This window comes from Cucumis melo, chromosome 3 (genome assembly GCF_025177605.1).
Source record: "Cucumis melo cultivar AY chromosome 3, USDA_Cmelo_AY_1.0, whole genome shotgun sequence".
NCBI classification, from domain to species: domain Eukaryota; kingdom Viridiplantae; phylum Streptophyta; class Magnoliopsida; order Cucurbitales; family Cucurbitaceae; genus Cucumis; species Cucumis melo.
The window spans coordinates 11,034,817-11,056,833 of record NC_066859.1 but is presented as its reverse complement, the minus strand read 5'-3'; the positions used below and the strand labels follow the sequence as shown (position 1 = coordinate 11,056,833).

General features: G+C 34.0%; 1 protein-coding gene across 15 annotated transcripts in view; it reads left to right on the top strand.

Annotated features, from left to right (window-relative positions):
• The first annotated feature begins 12,424 nt into the window (after positions 1-12,424).
• Positions 12,425-22,017, top strand: part of LOC103488678 (uncharacterized) — a 35,135-nt gene continuing 25,542 nt past the window's right edge. For 13 of the 15 annotated variants that reach the window (XM_051082979.1, XM_051082981.1, XM_051082987.1 and 10 more), the window contains exon 1: positions 12,434-12,962. In XM_051082979.1, coding sequence (XP_050938936.1) covers positions 12,573-12,962 — 390 coding nt within the window. In that variant the 5' untranslated portion in view covers positions 12,434-12,572. Of the gene's footprint in view, positions 12,963-22,017 lie in introns of all 15 variants that reach the window. The other 2 variants (XM_017044651.2, XM_017044657.2) reach the window with 2 other exon arrangements.

Sequence of the window (22,017 nt, the reverse complement as noted above, 5' to 3'; positions counted from 1 at the left end):
TAACTTTTAATAATTATAATTAATAATAATAATATATAAAATATTATTATATATATATATATTAACTTTTAATAATTAATTAATAATAATATTAATAATAATAATAATAAAAGATAATATTAATATTAAATTATATATAAAGGTTATAATAAATAATAATAATAATAATATAATTACTATTATATTATTATTATATAAATTTACAAATATTAATTTCAGAATTTCAGAAATTAATCCAAAATTTAAAATTCCCGAAAAATTATATAAAACGATAAAAGTTTACCTCGAAAATTCGGGGCGTTACAAAAGATTTTGTCCAAAATAAATTTTTTTCTTTTTTCCTAAAGTGATAAAGATAAGTCAAATATGGTATTAAAATTTTTTGTATAAAATAAATTATCCTGTTTTTCCTAATATGATAAATCAAAAGAGATTTTGTATAAATAAATTAATTTGTTTTTTTTCCTAAAGTGATAAGTCAACAAAAAATGATTTGAATTTTTTTTAAATAATAGATATTCTCATTAATAACTTTATTTTCCATTTTAATAAAAAGATAAGAAAAAACATAAGATTTCATATTATTACAAAAAGATTTTACCTCTTTCTTTTTTTTAACAAAATAAATTAAGGAAATATCTTAACCATTGCCGCAATTAATAATTTAAAGAATAATAAAAAAATGTAGGATAAAATTAGGTGGCTACAGCTGCTATTATGCAAAAATACTTTGAAATCACTTTTTTACTTTCAAATAAACATTTTTCCTTTAAATCAGAATAATAAGAGATGTCTCTTATAACTTCATCATTTGAAACGTAAGAAAAAAAACTTATATTCAATGAATTATCAACATTCTCCCATACACTACTAGATGAAGAAGACATTCCCAAACAATTAACACTTACATGGGCAACTAATGGATGTCTACTAGTTGCATCTTTAGCAAAAGCTAAATACCAAGCAATATCATTGTCTTTCTTTATTGGCACCATAGTTTGAACATTGGTTTTACCAAAATCAAGTAAAACAGATAATTCTACTGATTCATCCAATTCAATTTATTCACATGCCAAAGCAACCAAAGAATTAAAGTTGACTCGCATATCTACCAAAATTCTGGACACTGAGTAATTCTTGTAAACATTGCAACCATTTCATCAACCTCCATAAAAAAAACAATAGGAATAGACATTCAAATCTGAAAAAAAAAATATAATTAAGTATTTAATGGTGAAAGAAAGAATTAGATAGATATCTATCACAAAATAAGAGAATAAAATGTACTAAACAATAAAAATAAGCACAATGCAAAAAATAAATAAACGATCGTGCAAAAAAGATAATTAATACTAAACGATCATTTAACAACAATAGACGATCGTATAAAATAAATTAAACCATAGTATAGAATAAACTAAACGATAGTGTTCACTTAGATACATGATCATTTAAAGACGCTGATCATACAAAATATTGAAAATTTTCGTGTTCATAAAGATGAACAATCGTGTTCATATAGCAAAACAATTATCTCTATATAGATCTACGATGATGTTGATAGAGGTAAACGACCAAGTAATTCAATGAAAATTATCGTGAAAACTTCAAACTATCGATATTTATAATGAAATATACAATTCTTACATTGATTCTTAAAAGTTATAAACGAAAAAAACTTTAAATTCTTACAAACAACAAAAAAAAAACGACATTCATACTAAAATATAAATTCTTAGTTCGACGTAAACAATCATCAAAATCTTCAACGGTCTTCATAACAAAATACAGGATGTCTTACATTAATACCTACATATTCTAAACATTCTATCTTGATGCTGAAATATATAATTCTGAACGTAATTTTATAATCAACTAAATAGTTCAAACAAAAAGAAATATTTAGAATACTCACCGAAACCAAAATCACTGAGACGATATTAACAGAGCAATATAGACGATCTTGATTGTCCAAGATGACAAGAAGAGAAATGATGGGAAGATGATGAATATGAGAAAGTATGTTGTACAAAATTAAGAACAAGAGAAAGAATGATCAAGATAAAATATATATAAAAGACAAGATAAATAACTCGAAAACAACGATCATGAAAAAATTGGAAAGAAGAACTATCAGATTTGAAAAATCGTTATAAAAGAGTAAGGAAAATAAGGAAATCTAAAAAAATAATTTACCTTAATGGGCTTGTTATACGGGCCGTAAATAGTTTACAATTTTGTTATATCTGTGAAAATTTTCCTTATTATTATTATTATTATTACGTTAATTATTCACTTTATTATTAGTAGTAGTAGTATATAAAGACTCAAATCTTGTATGTTTACAATTTTTTTTCAAAATTAATTATGTTTAGCAAATATTATATTAGTTTCCTTTATCAAAATTTTAATATAATTCTGGTGTAATAGATGCATCGAGAAGTCCACAAACGATATATTCTAAATTTCAATTGGATTGAGAGAAATTGTTTGTGTACTAAAGATGTAAGTTATGAAGAGTTTTGATTTTAAATAAATGTATGTTTGTGTACCAACTGGACAAGTTTTCCCCTTCCACAATAGTAAATACAAGAGGAAATATATGACCATTTGCATCGATAAATAGGGCAGTTAACATTTTGTCCTTATACTTTCCATACAAATGGGTTCCATCGATCTGAATTAATGGACTACAATATTTGAACCCTTCTATTGCAGGACCAAATGTCCAGAAAACTCTTCCAAAAATGGTTGTCCCTAGTACATCAGATGGAAGAAAACATCAATCAACTCGAGTTCCTGAATTATAATGTACAAAGGCACTCAACCAGTTGTACGATTTCCTCCAATCACCAAAAATGGCAACCAGAGCTTTCCTCTTCGCTTACCACACCTGTCTGTACTTAATGTAAAGAAAGACAATAGAAAAAAGTCGCAACGAAGGAGAGAAGAAAGACAAAAGGGCAAACTTGAAATATTTAAAAAATGGTTAACTTTATGGGCTTTGTTAGACGAGCCGTAAATATTTTAGTAGTATGTTATATGAAAGATTTAGAAAAAAGACCAAGTTTGACTAGTATATTTCACAAATATTGCAAAATAAATTTTTTTAATTTATTATGTAATTTATTTTATAATTTATTTTCATTTATCATCAAGCAATATATCTTTTAATATGGAAATAATTTTTAGAATAGATCTTGATTAATTCTGATATTAAATATTTCATTTAGATTGTTAATCTGTTGCCGACAAATTCTTCAATTTCCTCACCAGTAATATCTACAGTCATCTAGTTTCGTTCTTTACCAATTCCGATACATCTAGTTTCGTTCTTCACCGATTTCCATTCCGTCCATCACCGATTCCGATTTTGTTCTTCATCAATTCTCAATTTATTTCATCATTTCGTTCTTCTCATAGTTTCGGTTAGTTGTCTTCCTCAATTCCTCATATTTTTCGGTATTCCATTACATCGTAGTTTTCCTAGAACGTTTAACCTTATATTCCAAAATATATGTTTTAGATATATACCACTTCATATATATAATAATGCATATATTTTTACATATAGTTGCCAAAGAATATGGTATGTCTATTCGGTGATTTAGTTTATAGATACCCCTTCATATATACAATAATACATATAAATTGACATATAGTAACCAATAAATATGATATGTGTGTTCAGTGATTTAGTATATATATACCCCTTCTTATTTAAAATAATACATATAAATTGACATCTAGTAACCAAAGAATATTATATGTTGTTTTATGATTTATTATATATATACCTCTCCTTAATTATAATATAAATTATTAGTGACATATATTTCTAATTTTTTTGGCAGGATGGCCAAAATTGCAGTCTACTTCGATGAATTTTTCAATGAATCGAACAATTACGTTAGTTTTAGTATGTTTGAAATAACAGTCAATGAACATATGTGCTATAAAGAATTGTACACTAGTCTTAGATCCAAGTTAAACAGTTTTATTGATATGAACAATATTGATATTTACTTTTACCTAGGTCGTATAGAATGTGTTAAGAAGGATTTGTTATTTATTATGTCTTTTACTTTCAATTCTAATGTTTAATATTCGTGACATACATAATATTATTACATATATACGATAATTTTCTATTATACTTTCAAACTCAATTATTTAATTATCCTCTAATTTCCTGAATATTCAATATCTACCGATGATGTTTTCATTATTTTCCTTAGTTTTATAGTTGAAAATTTGCATTACACTATTATATACATAATATTAACACAAACACCTTATCACATTTTCCATTTTAATATATATCCATTTCTAATGTATTATATCCATCATATACATAATATTATTACATATATACGATTTAAATCTAATGTAACGTATTCATCTCAGTCAATGAAAAAGTGGTTGAATGGGGAGGATATGTTAAATTAATTTATGAATAGTATATATGAAATAATACATTGTATATTTTATGAATGAGAGGTTGTGTTTTCAATTTGTTAAATTGGTTTATGTATTTTATTTCAAATATTCATATTATATGTAAAAAATAATAAGTTATGTTTGAAATAATCATTATGTATGAAAGATAGTATATTAAATATAATAAATTGAGAAACCTTGATTAGTACGCTGAAAATTTATGGAAAAATATGGAAATAAAATAATTGAACTAAAAACTAAAATATGAATATTTCAAATAAAATTCAGAAACAACAAATAAAAGTTTAATGATAAGAAGGAAAAATTAATTTAATAAGGAAAACTTGCATCTCTTTCGGTTATGGCCAACACGTCCACAATGGTCACATTTAATGCGTCTCTTGAACTCCAGTTTAGAAGAAATTCTAATCTTCTTTGGTCGACCAATTGAACGTTTTACATTCGGTGCAAGGATGATAACTTCAACTTCTGTATTATTAAATATATGCAATAGTATATTTGTAACAAATCACATAACATAAACGTATATTATACAGTAGTATATATGTAAGAAATCAAAGAAAATACTAATTGAATCGAGAAAAAAAATAAAGAAAATGATACGAAACATGAAGGAAAAAAAACTTATCTATATATGTCACTAAATACCTATTATTGTATATATACATATGTATATACTAATAACATCATCTGTGTATGCAGTGATATATAATGAAATTCAACTACAATTTATGTATTATTGAATATATGCAGTAGTATATATGTAACAAATCACATAACATAAATATGAATAAGATGTATATATTTGATAAATCACATCATAGAAGTAGATTAAACAGTGGTATATAAATGTATATATTGTTCACAAAAACTTTACTAAACAAAATTATGAATAAGATGATTGGAACATGCTGTAATTATTGAATATATGCAGTAGTATATAATTTGAGTAAGAAAAAATTACAGAACATAAGAAAAAAATCTGTGTATGTATTATTGAATATATGCAGTAGTATGTATGTAACAAATCACAAAACATAAATGTATTATTCAGTAGCATATGTGTAAAAAATCAAAATAGGAGGAACATTACCGAAATATATGCTACGAAACGGAAGAAAGAATAAATTTTTTAAGGAAAAAAATATATGCTACAAAAACATAAGAATAAATAATATACAAAAAAAAAAAGACTAACCATATCACAAGAAGCAAATCGGAATGGAAGAAGAAAGAACACTTTTTTCTTGTAATAGAAATCAGAGAAGAATTCGGCACCGGAATTGATGATCATAAGAAAATAACTTTTCATTGAGCATGAAATTGAAAATATTTATTTTGTAGGATAATTAAAAATATTATTACCATATAAGATAATAATTTATACCATATTTAAATTCTTCAAAAGGTAATAAATATTACATTAATAAATAAAAATATATATGTAATAATTAAGAAAGTTACAATTGATATAATAAATATGGTTGTTGATAATTAAGGAAAATATTGTTCAAGATTTATGAATTTTTGGTAATAAGGTAAATTGGCTCATTCTTTTGTGAAAAATGTTAGCCCATTTAAGATTTTTATGAAATATATTAGAAAGAAAGGTCCATTGTGTAATATCATGTAGTAATTTAGGTTATTCTAGTTGAAAGCCTTGTTATATTTATGAAAATTTATCAATAATAAATATAGTATAAAATATTTATGGCAAAAAATTATATCAATTTTCGTTTATACATAATATTTAAAATTAATGATAAGGTCAAATCCATCCATAAAATGAGTCAAATTTTATTACTAAAATTAATCGAGAATTTAAGACATTTTTGAAAAATTATAACTACCGTCTTTTCTCTAAATTTTCGAATCTATACTATCTATAGTATATATAAAAGCCTCAATATAGAGAAATTTTTTTCTCTCCATTATACCCTTGAGTTTAGTTTTATGTTTCAAATGACTCTTTGGTTTTATGGTAAATTCATTTTTAATTTTATTTTTATGTAATATATATAATTATAAAACACATACTCTCTTCCACTACTTTTTGAATAAATAATAATTAAGGTTAGTGGAATTAAAATATGTAGGATGTGAAGAGTTTGAATGCAAATGATTTTTCATTTACATTTTAGAAATTAGTTACAAATTAAATATCTTATTAATTCTAATTAACAATACAAATTTAAAGACTTGAAAGTTGAAAAGTTACTGTAACATTTTTTCTACTATATAAAAGGCTTCCTTGTTTTTTTCTACCAACATTGTTATTGAGAAACTTGGATCCATCTAATGGATTGTGTAATGGGACAAGATTGATATGTTGATCATTTAGCAAAAATATTATACATGCTGAAATAGCAATGAGTGATCTGGAGAAAAACGAGTCTTTCTTCCACGAATACCGTTAAGCCCATCAAATGACAATGGATATTCATTCAAGTTCAAGAGAAAATAATTCCCCATTCATTTATGCTTTGCAATGACAATTAGCAAAGCACAAAGACAAACAATTCATAATGTTGGAGCATATCTTCCTAAAAAATGTGTTTTCTAATGGACAACTTTATATGTTGCACTATCTAGAGGAATTTCCATGAAAATAACAAAAGTTTGGATCAAGCCCATAGGTGAAAATAAGTTACCTTCAAATTGTACAAAAAAATATTGTTTATAAAGAAATCCTTTTTTGATATATGCAAGTTTTACAGTTAAATTATTATATTTCAATTTAATTATTGTCACTTCTTCCCATATACATCTAATTTTATTAGATTTTGATTGTTAGTTGTAGCTTACATGTATATACATGTGAATGGGTTGTTCTGCCGATGGAGTACGGATGTCCGAATGTTTTGTGCAATTTAGTTATATTGATGGGCCATGCTATTAAGTGAAATAGTAATGTCGATGGATTATGAAAATCTTGATGCTATGTATAGTTTAAGTATGTTGTTGGACTGCTTATTATTGAGTTATGTCGTTGATGGACTAAGGGTTCGGGAACCTCATGTGTAGATTGTGTATTCGCTGATGGACTGTGTTGTAGACTGAATAGGAACGTTAAGCATAATATAGACGTTATGCATAATATAGTTTACTTGTAGTTGTGCTAGCATTTGGACTGAGACAAAATGATTGTCAGGTGTATTTACATAGTGATGATTTGATTCGTTGACTAGTCTTAGATACGGAGACAGTATTGTGTGAATTGGATATATGTATAATGACTGATGAGACTGTTGACTAAACCTAAACTGTCTGACTAACTAAGCTTATAAACTGATTCGTTAGCTTGAACAATATTGTGATGTGATTGTTGTAGGCAGTTTAGTATGGACTGAGGGGTAACGGTTAGCTTTATCTATGGGGTAGTATACCTTGCAGGCTTGATATCCAGGGTCTCGTTCGAGCCTTTCGACCAGCCACCCATGCTGATGCACTGCGCCTGACAGTGGATCTCAGTTTACAAGAGAGGGCTAACTCGTCCAAGATCGCAAGAAGAGGGTCGACTTCAAGACAAAAAAAGAAGGCTGAGCAGTAACCTATTTTAATGCCGCAGCGAAACTTTAGATCAGGTGGAGATCTTCGTCGCTTCCAGCAGAAACCTTTTGAGGCAGGGGAAGTTGCCAGATGGAGGCCTTTATGTACCACTTGTGGGAAGCACCATCTTGGTCGTTGTTTGTTTGGGACCAGGACTTGTTTCAAGTGTAAGCAAGAAGGGCATACAACTGAAAGATGCCTGATGAGACTTACCAAGATTGCATAGAATTTGGGAGTAGGTGCTCCACAGCAGGGTAAAGTCTTTGCTATGAATAAGTCTGAGGCTGAGAGAGCAGGTACCGTAGTGACAGGTACGCTTCTAGTGTTAGGGCATTATGCCTTAGTTCTGTTTGATTCTGGTTCGTCGCATTCATTTATCTCTTCTGCATTTGTGTTGCACGCACGCTTAGAGGTAGAGCCCCTAGACTATGTTTTATCAGTATCTACTCCTTCTGGGGAGATTATGTTGTCGAAAGAAAAGATAAAGGCATGCCTGATTGAGATAGCAGGACATGTAATAGGAGTAACGTTGTTAGTCCTGGATATGTACGATTTTGATGTAATTCTGGGTATGGATTGGCTAGCTGCTAACCATGCTAATATAGATTGTTCTCGTAAGGAGGTAGCGTTTAAACCTTCCTTGATGGCCAACTTTAAGTCTAAAGGGGAAGGATCAAGGTCGTTGCCTAAGGTAATCTCAGCTATGAAGGCCAGAAAACTGCTTAACCGGGGAACTTTGAGTATCTTGGATAGTGTGGTAGATACTAGAGAGGTTTATGTGTCGTTGTCATCGGAACCAGTGGTGAGGGACTATCCATATGTTTTTCTCGAAGAACTTCTAGGATTACCTCCTCACAGAGAGATTGATTTTGCTATTGAGCTGGAACCTGGTACTGTTCCTATATCTAGAGCTCCATACATAATGGCCTCAACAGAGTTGAAAGAGCTGAAAGTGTAGTTACAGGAGTTGCTTGACAAAGGCTTCATTGGACCGAGTGTGTCACCTTGGAGTGCACCAGTTTTGTTTGTTAAAAAGAAGGATGGGTCGATGTGCTTATGTATTTATTACAGAGAGTTGAATAAGGTAACTGTTAAGAAAAAATATCCTTTGCCCAGGATCGATGATCTGTTTAACCAGTTATAGGGAGCTACAGTGTTCTCTAAGATTGACCTCCGGTCAGGATATCATCAGTTGAGGATTAAGAATAGTGATATACCGAAACAGCCTTTCGTTCCAGATATGGGCATTATGAGTTTATTGTGATGTCCTTTGGTTTGACGAATGCCCCAACAGTGTTTATGGATTTGATGAATAGAGTGTTTAGGGATTTCTTAGATACTTTTGTGATTGTGTTTATTGATGATATTTTGACATATTCCAAGATAGAGGCAGAGCAAGAGAAGCATTTACGCATGGTTCTAGAAACCCTTCGAGCTAATAAATTGTATGCAAAGTTTTCAAAATGTGAGTTTTAGTTGAAGCAGGTATCTTTTCTAGGCCATGTGGTTTCTAAAGCTGGTGTTTCTATGGATCCAGCTAAGATAGAGGCAGTTACCAGTTGGTCCCGACCTTCCACAATTAGTGAAGTTCGTAGTTTTCTGGGTTTAACAGGCTATTACCGACGGTTTGTGGAGGACTTCTCCCGTATAGCTACTCCTCTTACTCAGTTGACTAGGAAGGGAGCTCTATCTGTTTGGAGCAAGGCCTGTAAGGATAGTTTTCAAAACCTTAAACAAAAGCTCATTACTGCACCAGTTCTTACTATACCATGGTTCAGGAAGTTTTGTAATTTACAGTGATGCTTCTAAGAAAGGTTTGGGTTGTGTTTTGATGCAGCAAGGTAAGGTAGTCGCTTATGCTTCTCGTCAGTTGAAGAGTCATGAGCAGAATTACCCTACCCATGATTTAGAGTTGGCAGCAGTAGTTTTTGCACTGAAGATATGGAGACATTACTTGTATGGTGAAAAGATACAGATCTTTACGGATCATAAAACCTTGAAATACTTTTTCACTATGAAGGAGTTGAATATGAGACAGCGAAGATGGCTTGAATTAGTAAAGGATTACGATTGTGAGATATTGTATCATCCAGGCAAGACGAATGTACTTGACTGAGATAGTGAGACTGCATGGAGTGCCAGTGTCGATTGTTTCTGATAGAGATGTCTGTTTCACTTCCAAGTTCTGGAAGGGTTTACAGGCTGATATGGACACAAGGTTAGACTTTAGTACAGCTTCCACCCACAGACTGATGGTCAGACTGAGCGTCTGAATCAAGTTTTAGAGGATATGTTGCGCGCTTGCACATTAGAATTTCCAAGTAGTTGGAATTCTCACTTGCATTTGATGGAATTTGCTTATAATAACAATTTTCAGGCTACCATTGGCATGATACCGTTTGAGGCCCTGTATGGCAAATGTTGTAGATCCCCTGTTTACTGGGATGAGGTTGGTGAGCAGAGATTGATGGGTTCTGAGTTAGTTCAGTCTACTAACGAAACGATATAGAAAATTAGAGCACGTATGCAGACCGTACGTAGTAGACAAAAGAGTTATGCTGATGTGAGACGAAAAGATCTTGAGTTTGATGTGGGAGACAAAGTGTTCTTGAAAGTAGCACCTATGAAAGGTGTCTTACGATTTGAAAAGAAAGGAAAGTTGAGTCCTCATTTTGTTGGACCGTTTGAGATTCTGAAGCGAATTGGCCCTATGGTGTATCGTTTGACGTTGCCGCCATCGCTCTCGGCAGTTCATGATGTATTCCATGTTTTTACATTGAGAAAATACGTGTCAGATCCATCCCATGTAGTAGATTACAAGCCATTAGAGATTGATGACAATTTGAGTTATACAGAACAACCAGTTGAGATATTGGCTAGAAAGGTAAAGATGCTGGGAAACATAGGGATCCCTTTAGTTAAAATATTATGGTGGAATCACAAAGTTGAAGAGGCCACGTAGGAAAGAGAAGATGACATGAAGGCTCTCTATCCAGAGTTATTCGAGGAATAGAACTTTTGAGGACGAAAGTTCCTTAAGGAGAGAAGAATATAACGCCCCAAAATTTTGAGGTAATTTCAACGATTTATACTAATTTTTGAGGATTTAAAAATTTTTGGGTGTTAAAGTTAATTAGGTTTAGAGGAGAAAAGAAAAAGAAAAAAAAAGTTATAAAGTTTTAATAATATGATATAATATAAAATAATATAATATAAAATTTATTATTATATTATTTTAAATATTAAAATTAATTATTATTATTATTATATTTTATTTTATTTTTAAAATTTAATTTTTAACCTAAATTTATTTTTCTCTTCTCTCCCGCGCGCCACACAACCCCTTCCCCCCATCTTTTCGTTTACCTCTTCTTCCCAACCAGTCGCCACTTCTTCGTCTGCCACACCGCAAGCCGCACACCACAGATCTCGTCGCCACCGCCTATTCTTCCTTTCATTTTCAGTTCAGCTCCACCGTCAACTCTGCCGCGGTTGGAGCCTAGCCCTCACGGCTGCACACCCCTTCGTTCGCTGTACTCACGCGAAGTCTGATCGCCGCTCGTTCCCAATCTCCTCTATTCAAGCTTCTTCGTCGACCACAAACGCTGCCCCTTCCGTTCTCGAACTTCTCTTTTCGACTTTGGTCGGCAGTTTCTGCCCAAACCCAGAAATGTGAAGAGTTATAATGCAAATAATTTTTCATTTACATTTTAGAAATTATTTAAAAATTAAATATCTTATTAATTCTAATTAACAATACAAATTTAAAGACTTGAAAGTTGAAAAGTTTTTGTAACATTTTTATTTACTATGTAAAAGACTTCCTTGATTTTTTTTTTCTAACAATGTTGTTATTAAGAAATTTGGATCCATCAAATGCATTATGTAATGAGACAAGATTAGTATGTCGATCATTTAACAAAAATATTATACATGCTGAAATAACAATGAGTGATCGGAAACAAGTTTTTCTTCCAAGAATACCTTTCAGCCCCACTAAATGACTATGAATATCCATTTAAGTTCACGAGAAAATAATTCCTCATTCATTTATGTTTTGTAATGACAGTTCCTAATGTTGGAATATATCTTCCTGAAAAATGTGTTTTCTCATTGACAACTTTATATTTCATTATCTAGAGAAATTTAAATAAAAACAATAAAAAGTTTGGATAAAACCTATAGGTGACAATAAATTACCTTCAAATTATACAAAAGAAAATATTGTTGATAAAGAAATTCTTTTTTGATTATGCAAATCTTACATTTAAATTCTTATATTTTAATTTAATTATTGTAACTTTTTTTTCATGAATATTTAATTCTATTAACCTTTAAATTTAGCCCAACCTAAACATAAACATATATGTGCCTAGGATATATAAATGTCAATATCATACTTACACATACTTTCGACCTCATAATTTGGTTCACAGAAACACGCATTACCTACGATCTCAAGGGAAGTGGTTGAACCTAAGGCCGTGCAATTCCCTTACAATCTCAACCTTTTTCTTCTCCTTTTTATCTTTTTCATTTACTCCTCTATTGTTCTTTCTCCCATGATTTCTGGGAAGCTTTATTCATCCTCTTCACCATCATGCATTTTCCCACCAACACCAACACCAACACCAACACCGACACCGACTGGCAATCTCCATCTTTCTTTTCTTAAAATCTCTTCCACACTCAGATTAATCAGCTTTCAATCCGTCTCCCTCTCTGTTCCATCCTCCTTTGCTTCTAAATCGAGTGCCAAGTCCACTAGATTTTCGAATTCTTTGGTCGAAGTTTATAGCTACGAGGGCCAAAATTCCATTACTTTGTCGGATTTGGACGACTTGTCCGAAAATGGAGTTGTCTATAAGAAAACACTGGCCATGGTGGAGTGCTCCATGTTCGCTGCACTTAATGGCTTGGTCTACTTCTTGAGCAATTCTCTTGCTCTTGAGGTTTGTAATTCTCAGTTTCAACGAATTCGATTTCTTTCTCCATACGCTGCTGTTTGTATGATTTTCGACTTTTTTATTCGTTCATGGATAATGGTTTTTTTTTCATCAATGAGATGGATACCCTAAGTCCATGTGGTATTTTGTTTAATTTGTAGACGTTCTTCTTCATTGACGGTAATTTGAAATGTCTTTTCTTCCTTTCACTTCTCTTGCTCTTGAAACGAATAAAAATTGATTATCCACTTCAAATTTATAACTATCGACTAATTTTATCTGAATAGTTAAATAATGTGATTTATTATTATTTATGTAAATATGTTGATTATTTAAAACAGGACATTCTTGGGGCTTGGTTAAGGGTCCTCTTAAATCTATCCTCAATAAATTGAAGAAAATTCCCATGGTTCTTCCATTATACATTATTTATTTGTATATGTGTATGTATGTACGAGTCATACTCTAATTAATACTGGCAAACCTGTTATCTAAAGCTAACTGACTAATAACCAAATAACAATACTATAACAGCACTAATACTCCATCCTCCATATCGGAATGAATTCCAAAAGCCTCTTATCATCCGTAATAAAGAAAAAACAATTCACTACAGTGAGAAGAACCTTGGTGAATCTATCAGCAAGCTCTAAAGGAGAACTAATTAATAAAAAGTTTGAGAAAACTAACAGATAAGCTTTGACACTGACAAAGGAACCCAAAAAACTGGAGAGCATTTGACTGCAATTCATTCCAATTCATTAGTTCACCAACTGAAGCTATCTTTTTACTTCTCACAAAACAAGAACATCACCTAGACACCTAGGAAAGGCCAGAAACCAGTCATAAAATGACACAGAGCGAGGTGAACATCCAAATCAACAGCACAGCCTAAAGTTGACAGATGAGGCAGAAGCTTTTGAAGGAGTATTCTTCGACAAGATTACACTTAAGAGACAAAAGCAAATGATGAACACAGCATGTAAATGGTCTTGGGTCTAGCAACAAACTGACTTTGACAATGAACAACAAAAGCGATATTCATGGGAAATTAATGAATATAAAAATAATAAACTTTGGTCTTAATATGATGATGATTCAAGATACGGTTTTTTCGGGAGGATCAATAGGGTGGGGGATAGTACTCTGATAGAACGATCCAGATGTGTGTTCTATATTTTCATTAACAATTCAGACTTAAACAAGGTTTCAACACTTAACAGTCTTCAAACACACTTAAACACAAACTTCAACACAGAAATTAAACAAACTAGAACCAGAATTCAAAACAAACAGTCAACTTCAAAAGACAGAAAACAAATTGTATAAGACTGAAATAAACTGACACTTCTGCATTCCTGAACTCCAGGAAACTGCAGCCCTCACTTCCAGAATAAAATTAACCACCCCCATCTTCCCTTCCTTCTTTCCCTTTTAACTCCCTCCCATGTAACTAACTGTGGTCCCCACCAAGGTGGTTTCCACTTCCTTCTCCACTTCCCTTCTCTTTTGCACGTGTAACTTCTCCCTTTTTTCCCCTATTATATTGCAAAATAATTGGTGGTCTATCATTACTCCCCCTCTCCAAAGTCACCTTGCCCTCAAGGTGGAAATGAGGAAATTGTTGGGCGAAATCAGCACAATTCTCCCATGTAGCTTCATGAGGTGGAAGTCCTTGCCAACCAATAAGCATCTCCCATTCCTTTGTAGAAGGGTGTTGCTGATAACCAAAAATATTTGCAGGAATTGCCACCCATTCCACATTTTCTGTCAAGACAGGAACTAGTGGATGCACATCCGTATGATTGCCGACCACCTTCTTGAGCTGGGAGACATGGAATACTGGATGAATGGTAGCTGTAGAAGGTAATTCGAGTTTATAGGCAACTGGTCCTATGTGTGCAATCACCTTGAATGACCCAAAAAATTTAGGTGACAGCTTTTCATTCCGCTTCTTCCTCACGGAAACCTATCTATATGGTCGAAGCTTAAGAAACACCATATCACCTTCTTGAAACTCGACATGTCGTCGCTTCTAATCAGCATACTTCTTCATTCTATCTTGTGCAACCCGAAAATGCTCCTTCAATATGCCCATATGCCCAAAATAACATCTCTATCTTGCAATTGTCGATCCAACATAGAATTAGGGGTTTCCTCATCTCCATAATAGATTAGCGGTGGAGGAAGACGACCATACACTGCTTGAAAAGGATTGATACCAATTGACTGTTGGTGTGTAGTATTATACCAATACTCGGTCCAATGCGACCAACGCAACCATTCCTTCGGTCTCTCACCACAAAAACAACGCAAATAAGCTTCCACTCCTCTATTGACCACCTCTGTCTGTCCATCAGATTGAGGACGATAAGCTATACTTCTGCTCAGTTTTGTACCTGACAGCTGAAACATCTCTTGCCAAAAATGACTAAAAAAGATTTTGTCAGGATCAGAAACTATAGATTGAGGATAGCCATGTAACTTAACTACCTCTTTAACAAAAGCATCATCCACGGTCTTTGCAATGTAAGGATGTTTCAAAGCAATAAAGTGAACATACTTACTCAGCCTATCGACAACAACCATTATGATCTCATGTCCTTTAGATTTTGGTAGACCATCAATAAAATCCATAGATATCTCACTCCAAATTGTATCTGGAATTTGGCATGAGTAAACCTGTAGGAGATAAGGCTAGTGTTTTGTTGCATTGACATGTCACACATTCATCACAATACTTATGTACATCAGCCTTCATTCCTTACCATTACAACTCACCTACCTATCATCAATCTTCTATAAGTCCGCAAATATCCCGAATGCTCACCAAATACCGAATCATGATAAGTATGAAGAATTGTGGGCAATAAGATTGAATTTTTGGAAATTACCTGTCGCCCCTTATACTTGAGCACACGATTTTGCATAGTGAAACCAGCAACGTCTTCTCCTTTCTCAAGCTTGGCCACAATTTCCTTCAACTTCTCATCCCCATCTACCTCTGATTTAAGAATCGATACATCCAACAATGATGAAGCATTGAGTTGATTAAGATGTGCAGTAGGAGAAACACGTGACAAGGCATCAGCTGCTTTGATCTCAAGACCTAGTTTATATACTACATCAAAGTTGTAGCCAAGGAGCTTAGCTACCCACCTCTGATGTTGAGGTTGGATAACCCTTTGTTCCAACAAAAACTTCAACGATTGTTGGTCAGTTTTCATTACAAACCTCCTACCAAAAGATAAGGCCTCCAATGACAGCCAACACTACAACCATTAATTCCTATTCATAAACAGGTTTAGCATGATCCCTCGTAGCTAATGTCTGACGCACCTACCCCATATCCTGAAGCATCAGTCTCTATTTTAAATGGCAAAGAAAAATTTGGCAGTGCTAATATTGGGACAGTCATCATAGCCACCTTTAACTTCTCAAAAGCTTCGTGAGCTGCAGCAATCCACTCATAAGGTCCTTTCTTCAACAGTTGAGTCAAAGGAGCAGCCACACTTCCATAATTCCTTACAAATCTTCGGTAGTAACCCGTCAATCCAAGAAATCCACAAACTTCATGGACATTAGTAGGCACGGGCCATTCTTTGATAGATCTAATCTTCTCGGGATCAACCTCTACTCCCTTGCCTGAAATTATATGGCTAAGATACTCCACTTTCGTTTTGGCAAACTCACACTTTTTCGTATTAGCATATAATTCATTCTCTTGTAACACCTCTAACACCAATTCTAAGTGTTGAAGATGTTCCTCCAAACTCCTACCGTAAATTAAAATATTATAAAAAAAAGACTAAGACAAACTTGCGTAGGTAAGGCTTAAAGATACTATTCATCAAAGCTTGAAATGTTGATGGTGCATTAGTGAGCCCAAAAGGCATGACAAGGAACTCACAATGCCCCTCATGAGTCCGAAAAACTGTTTTCTCCACATCTTCTTTACACATTCTAATTTGATGATATCCCGCCTTGAGATCAATCTTCGAAAACATACTAGCCCCACTAAGTTCATCAAACAATTCCTCTATTACTGGAATAGGAAACTTGTCAGGAATGGTCACCCTATTCAGCGCACTGTAATCTACACAAAATTGCCAACTTCCATCTTTTTTCTTCACCAACAAAACCGGGCTTGAATATGGTCTAGTACTTGGCTTAATAATATCAGGTGCCATCATTTCATCAATCAATCATTCCCTCTCCTCCTTTTGTTGATATGCATATCTATAAGGCCGGACATTGACCGGATTAGTCCCCTTCTTAAGGTGTATATGATGTTCAATGGCTCGATGTGGTGGCAACTATCCAGACCAATAAAGAACTTCTTCATATTTAGCTAACACGGCTGGTATAGATTCATGAATGGTAGGTACTGCATCAATCCCATACAATTTTGCAAACGCTATTCCACCTTCCAAAGCTCTACACTTAATCAGAAACCTCTGATCACATTCTGTCCATGTCTTCATCATGTGCTTCAAACTTATGCTAGCCTTCGTATGACTCAGATCTCCCCTTAACACAACCTTCTTCTCATTTTGTATGAACGTTAAAGTAAGTTTTCGCCAATCGACTTCGGTGACTACCAACGTATGAGCCATTGCATACCAAGAATTACATCCACTCCTCCCAATTCTAATGGCAGGAAATTATCCACAATCTTCCAGTCACCCAGCAGCAGTTCCACATGGTTACAAATTCCCTTCCCTTTCACAATAGATCCGGAATCCAAAATAACCCCATAATCAGATGTTTCTTCCAACGACAACAGCAACTGAGTTACTAACTTGTCAGAGATAAAATTATGTGTTGTGCTCTAGTCTATCAACACTACTACTGCCCTTCCTCGAATCATGCTTTAATTTTCATTGTTCCAGGGTTTGTTAATCCCACCACCGAATTTAATGATAATTCGATCACTTGTTCATTCTGCTTCCCAACTTCATTTTTCTGTATCTCGGCTTCCATTGTTGAATCCTCTTCTTCCACTACTTCCAGTTCCTCCCCATTTGCCTGAACAACTAATACTCTAAGTTCCTTTTGATCTTTCACTTTACACCTGTGGCCTGCAAATTTTTTTTCCTCCCAACAAAAACAGAGTCCTTTCTCACGTTTGGCCTGAAATTCAGTATCAAAAAGTCGTTTTAATGGTCCTTCCTGTCGATTAGGTTCCTTAGCCACTCCTTGAAGTGTAATCGTCCACGTTGGAACCGTCCCTCCTGACTTATTATCATTAGAAATCATAGGAATTTGAGGTTTTAGAGAGGCATGAACCTGGATTTTTCCATCCCCTGCACGTTTGAAGCTTGATTCTCCCCTTATCACTTCTCAGTTCTCAATCTTTTGGGACGAATTCATCATTTGAGCAAGCCCAACAGGTTCCCAGCATTCCAAATCTGCCTTAATCCATGGTTTCAAACCATTCATAAATGTTTCTTCTATGACAACTTTCTGCAGAAAAGGCAATGGTGCCACTAACTTATCAAATAAATTCCGGTATTTTTCCACCGTAATAGTTAAAAACCTTCCCAGAATTGATCCCTCACGGCCTGATCGAAACCGAACAAGTAGTCTCCTCTTTAAATCTTCCCAATTAACGAACGGATTACAATCTTCATGAGATCTATACCAATCCAAGGCTGCTCCATCAAAACTAATGATGGACACCATCATCTTCTTTGACTTAGTAAGCTTGAGTATCTCTCCGCCCTAAATAACCACGATTCAGGATCATTTCCCACAAAAGCTGGCATTTCAATTTTCTTAAATTTGCTTCGGTCACCTGCAGAATCATCTCCCTCCCTCTTGGTGCGTCTTTCCTCAGATTTTCCTTCCATCCCCATCGATTCATTGACATCAACCATGCCCCATCGGTTCATTGACATCAACCATGCTGTGAATTTTACTTGACCATGCAGTGAATTTTACTTGACAATCCTTCTGGTACTTCTTCCGTCGTCTTCCCTTTGATCATTGCCTCAATATATTTCATGAAAGTTTGTTGCTGCTGTGGCTGTTCAGCCTGCACACCCTGCCTTTCAATGCTCTTTGCCAATGATGAAATATCTTCCCTAATAGATGGTAACCCATGTAACTCTGCCCGAATGCCTGATATCTCTTGATCAACCGTTTCCAACTTTTCCTCAATTTGCTTTTTGCCATGGTGAAAATGCTGCACAGATTTGCTGTCTCTGATACCAAAATGATAGAACAGCAGATGTGTGTTCTATATTTTCATTAACAATTCAAACTTAAACAAGGTTTCAACACTTAACAGTCTTCAAACACACTTAAACACAAACTTCAACACAGAAATTAAACAAACTAGAACCAGAATTCAAAACAAACAGTCAACTTCAAAAGACAGAAAACATATTGTATAAGACTGAAATAAACTGACACTTCTGCATTCCTGAACTCCAGGAAACTGCAGCCCTCACTTCCAGAATAAAATTAACCACCCCCATCTTCCCTTCCTTCTTTCCCTTTTAACTCCCTCCCATGTAACTAACTGTGGTCCCCACCAAGGTGGGTTTCACTTCCTTCTCCACTTCCCTTCTCTTTTGCACGTGTAACTTCTCCCTTTTTTCTCCTACTATATTATAAAATAATTGGTGGTCTATCATACTCTTTGTTCTATTTATTTGCTTATCTATCACTTGTCTTCTTTTAATAACCCTCCGCTTTGGGATCTTTTGATTTAGTCTAAGAACCATGTGTCCTTTTCTCTTGGGTTCCATCCTCATTTGTCCAATAGGGAAACGATGGAGGTTGCCTCTCTTCTTTCTCTGCTTAAGAGCTACATTTTTAAGGCATGGAGAAGGGATGTTTGTATTTGAAGTTTCAAACCAGGGAGTTCATATTTAGAGTCCAAACCCTACTCAAGGTTTTTCGTTTAAGTCCTTGTTTCAATTGTTGTTGGATACTGATAGAACTCAGGAGTGGAGATGAATCGTATTCAATGAAAATATCAGAACAACTACATAGGATTGATAGATCAGCAATCCCTAAACAAAAAGTACTTGGTAAACAAGAACAAAGAAAGAATTACCCTCCCTCACTACCTCTCCTATCTTTCAATGATGCAGACAAATGATTAATAAAACTCTCATCCCCACTCGCAGACCACCCTTCCACTATTTAAACCTCTCTTCCCTCCAACAAACTAACTGTAGGTCCCAGCTCTAGCAACCACATTCCCCATAACGCATGCACTCCCCTTATTTCCTGTTCTACTATACTGCCAAATGATTGGTGGCTCAACATTCCTCCAAGATCATCTTGTCTTCAAGGTGGAAATCTGGAAATTGTTGCATGTGGTATTAGTCCCTTCCAACTGATCAATACTTCCACACTCCAGTTGTAGGATTCTTTCCATATCCATACACTTCTTTAGGTTTAGCTATCCATTCATGATTTGACATAAAAGAACTAACTGATGTACCTCTGTATGCTGTCCCAACACACCTTTCTACTGTGACACATGGAAAACAGAATGAATGGAAGCATCTGGGAGAAGTTCTAGCTTGTACGCCATGGGGCGAATCCTTTCCAGCACTGGATAAGACTCGAAAAATTTTGGTGATAATTTTTCATTTCTCCTCTTCCGCAAAGACACTTGAGGATAGGGACAAATCTTAAAAAATACTAACTCCCCCACCTAAAATTCAACATGTTGCCATTTCTTATTGGTGCACTTTTTCATCTTTTCTTATGCAATTTGCAAGTGCTCCTTGAGAACGCCTAAGGCCACATCCCTTTCTTTGAGTTGCTGGTTAAGGGTAGAATTAGGAGTTCCGAATCACCATAGTATATCAAAGGAGGAGGCACACTGCCTGAAATGGAGTAATGCCAATAGAAATCTGAAAAGTGATATTATACCAATATTCCTCCCAATGCAACCAAGAAACCCACTCTCTCGGCCTTTCTCCACAAAAACAGTGAAGGTATGCTTCCACACTTTGGTTCACCAGCTCAGATTGGCTGTTAGATTGCGGATGGTAGGCTGAACTTCGATTCAATTTAGTAATCGAAAGTCTGAACATCTCATGCCAAAAATTACTGAAAAAGACCTTGTCTCGATTAGAAACTATGGATCTTGGATACCCATGTAATTGCACTACCTCTTTGACGAAAACCTCAACCACAGATTTCGCTGTATACAGATGTTTTAAGGGCAGAAAATGAGCATATTTACTAAGTCTGTCTACCACCACAAAAATCACATCAAAACTAGTTGCTTTTGGTAATCAATCAATGAAATCCATTGAGATACCTCTCCACACGTATCCGAGATTTCCAAAGGCACCAATAAACCTGTTGGAGATAAAGCCAAGGTCTTATTATGTTGGCACACTACACATTCCTCGCAATATTTCTTCACGTCCCCCTTCATACCTTCCCAATACAGCTCTCCTGTCAAACGTTTATAAGTTCTCAAATATCCTGAATGTCTACCCAACACTGAGTTGTGATAAGTGTGGAGTATAATTGATAAAAAAGTCGATGACTTAGATATCACCACTATTTTTATACTTCAAAATTCTTTGCTGCAGGGAGTAATCCGCCACATCTTCTTCATTTTGTAACTTCTCAATGATTTCCTTCAATTTTATGTTTTTCTCCACTTCCTCTTTGATTACCAGCAAATCTAATAATGCAGGAGCTGTCAATTGGCACAAATGCATCGTAGGAGGAATTCTAGAAATGCATCTGCAGTCGTACTCTCTAGGCATGGTTTGTCAACTACCTCAAAAGTATAACCCAACAACTTAGCAATCCATTTTTGATGCCGAGGTTGAATAACTTGTTCCACCATACATATCAATGATCATTGATCAGTTTTAACTACGAATTTCCTCCCCAACAGATACGCCCACCTTTGAACAACCCACTGCCATTAACTCTCTTTCAAATGATCCCCCAAGTTCTGGCCCTAGATCAGTATGTCATCAAAAAACACCCGTGCGAATCTCCTCAAGTATGACTTAAAAATAGTATTCATCAAAGATTGAAATTTGTCAACCCAAAGGGCATTATCAGAAAT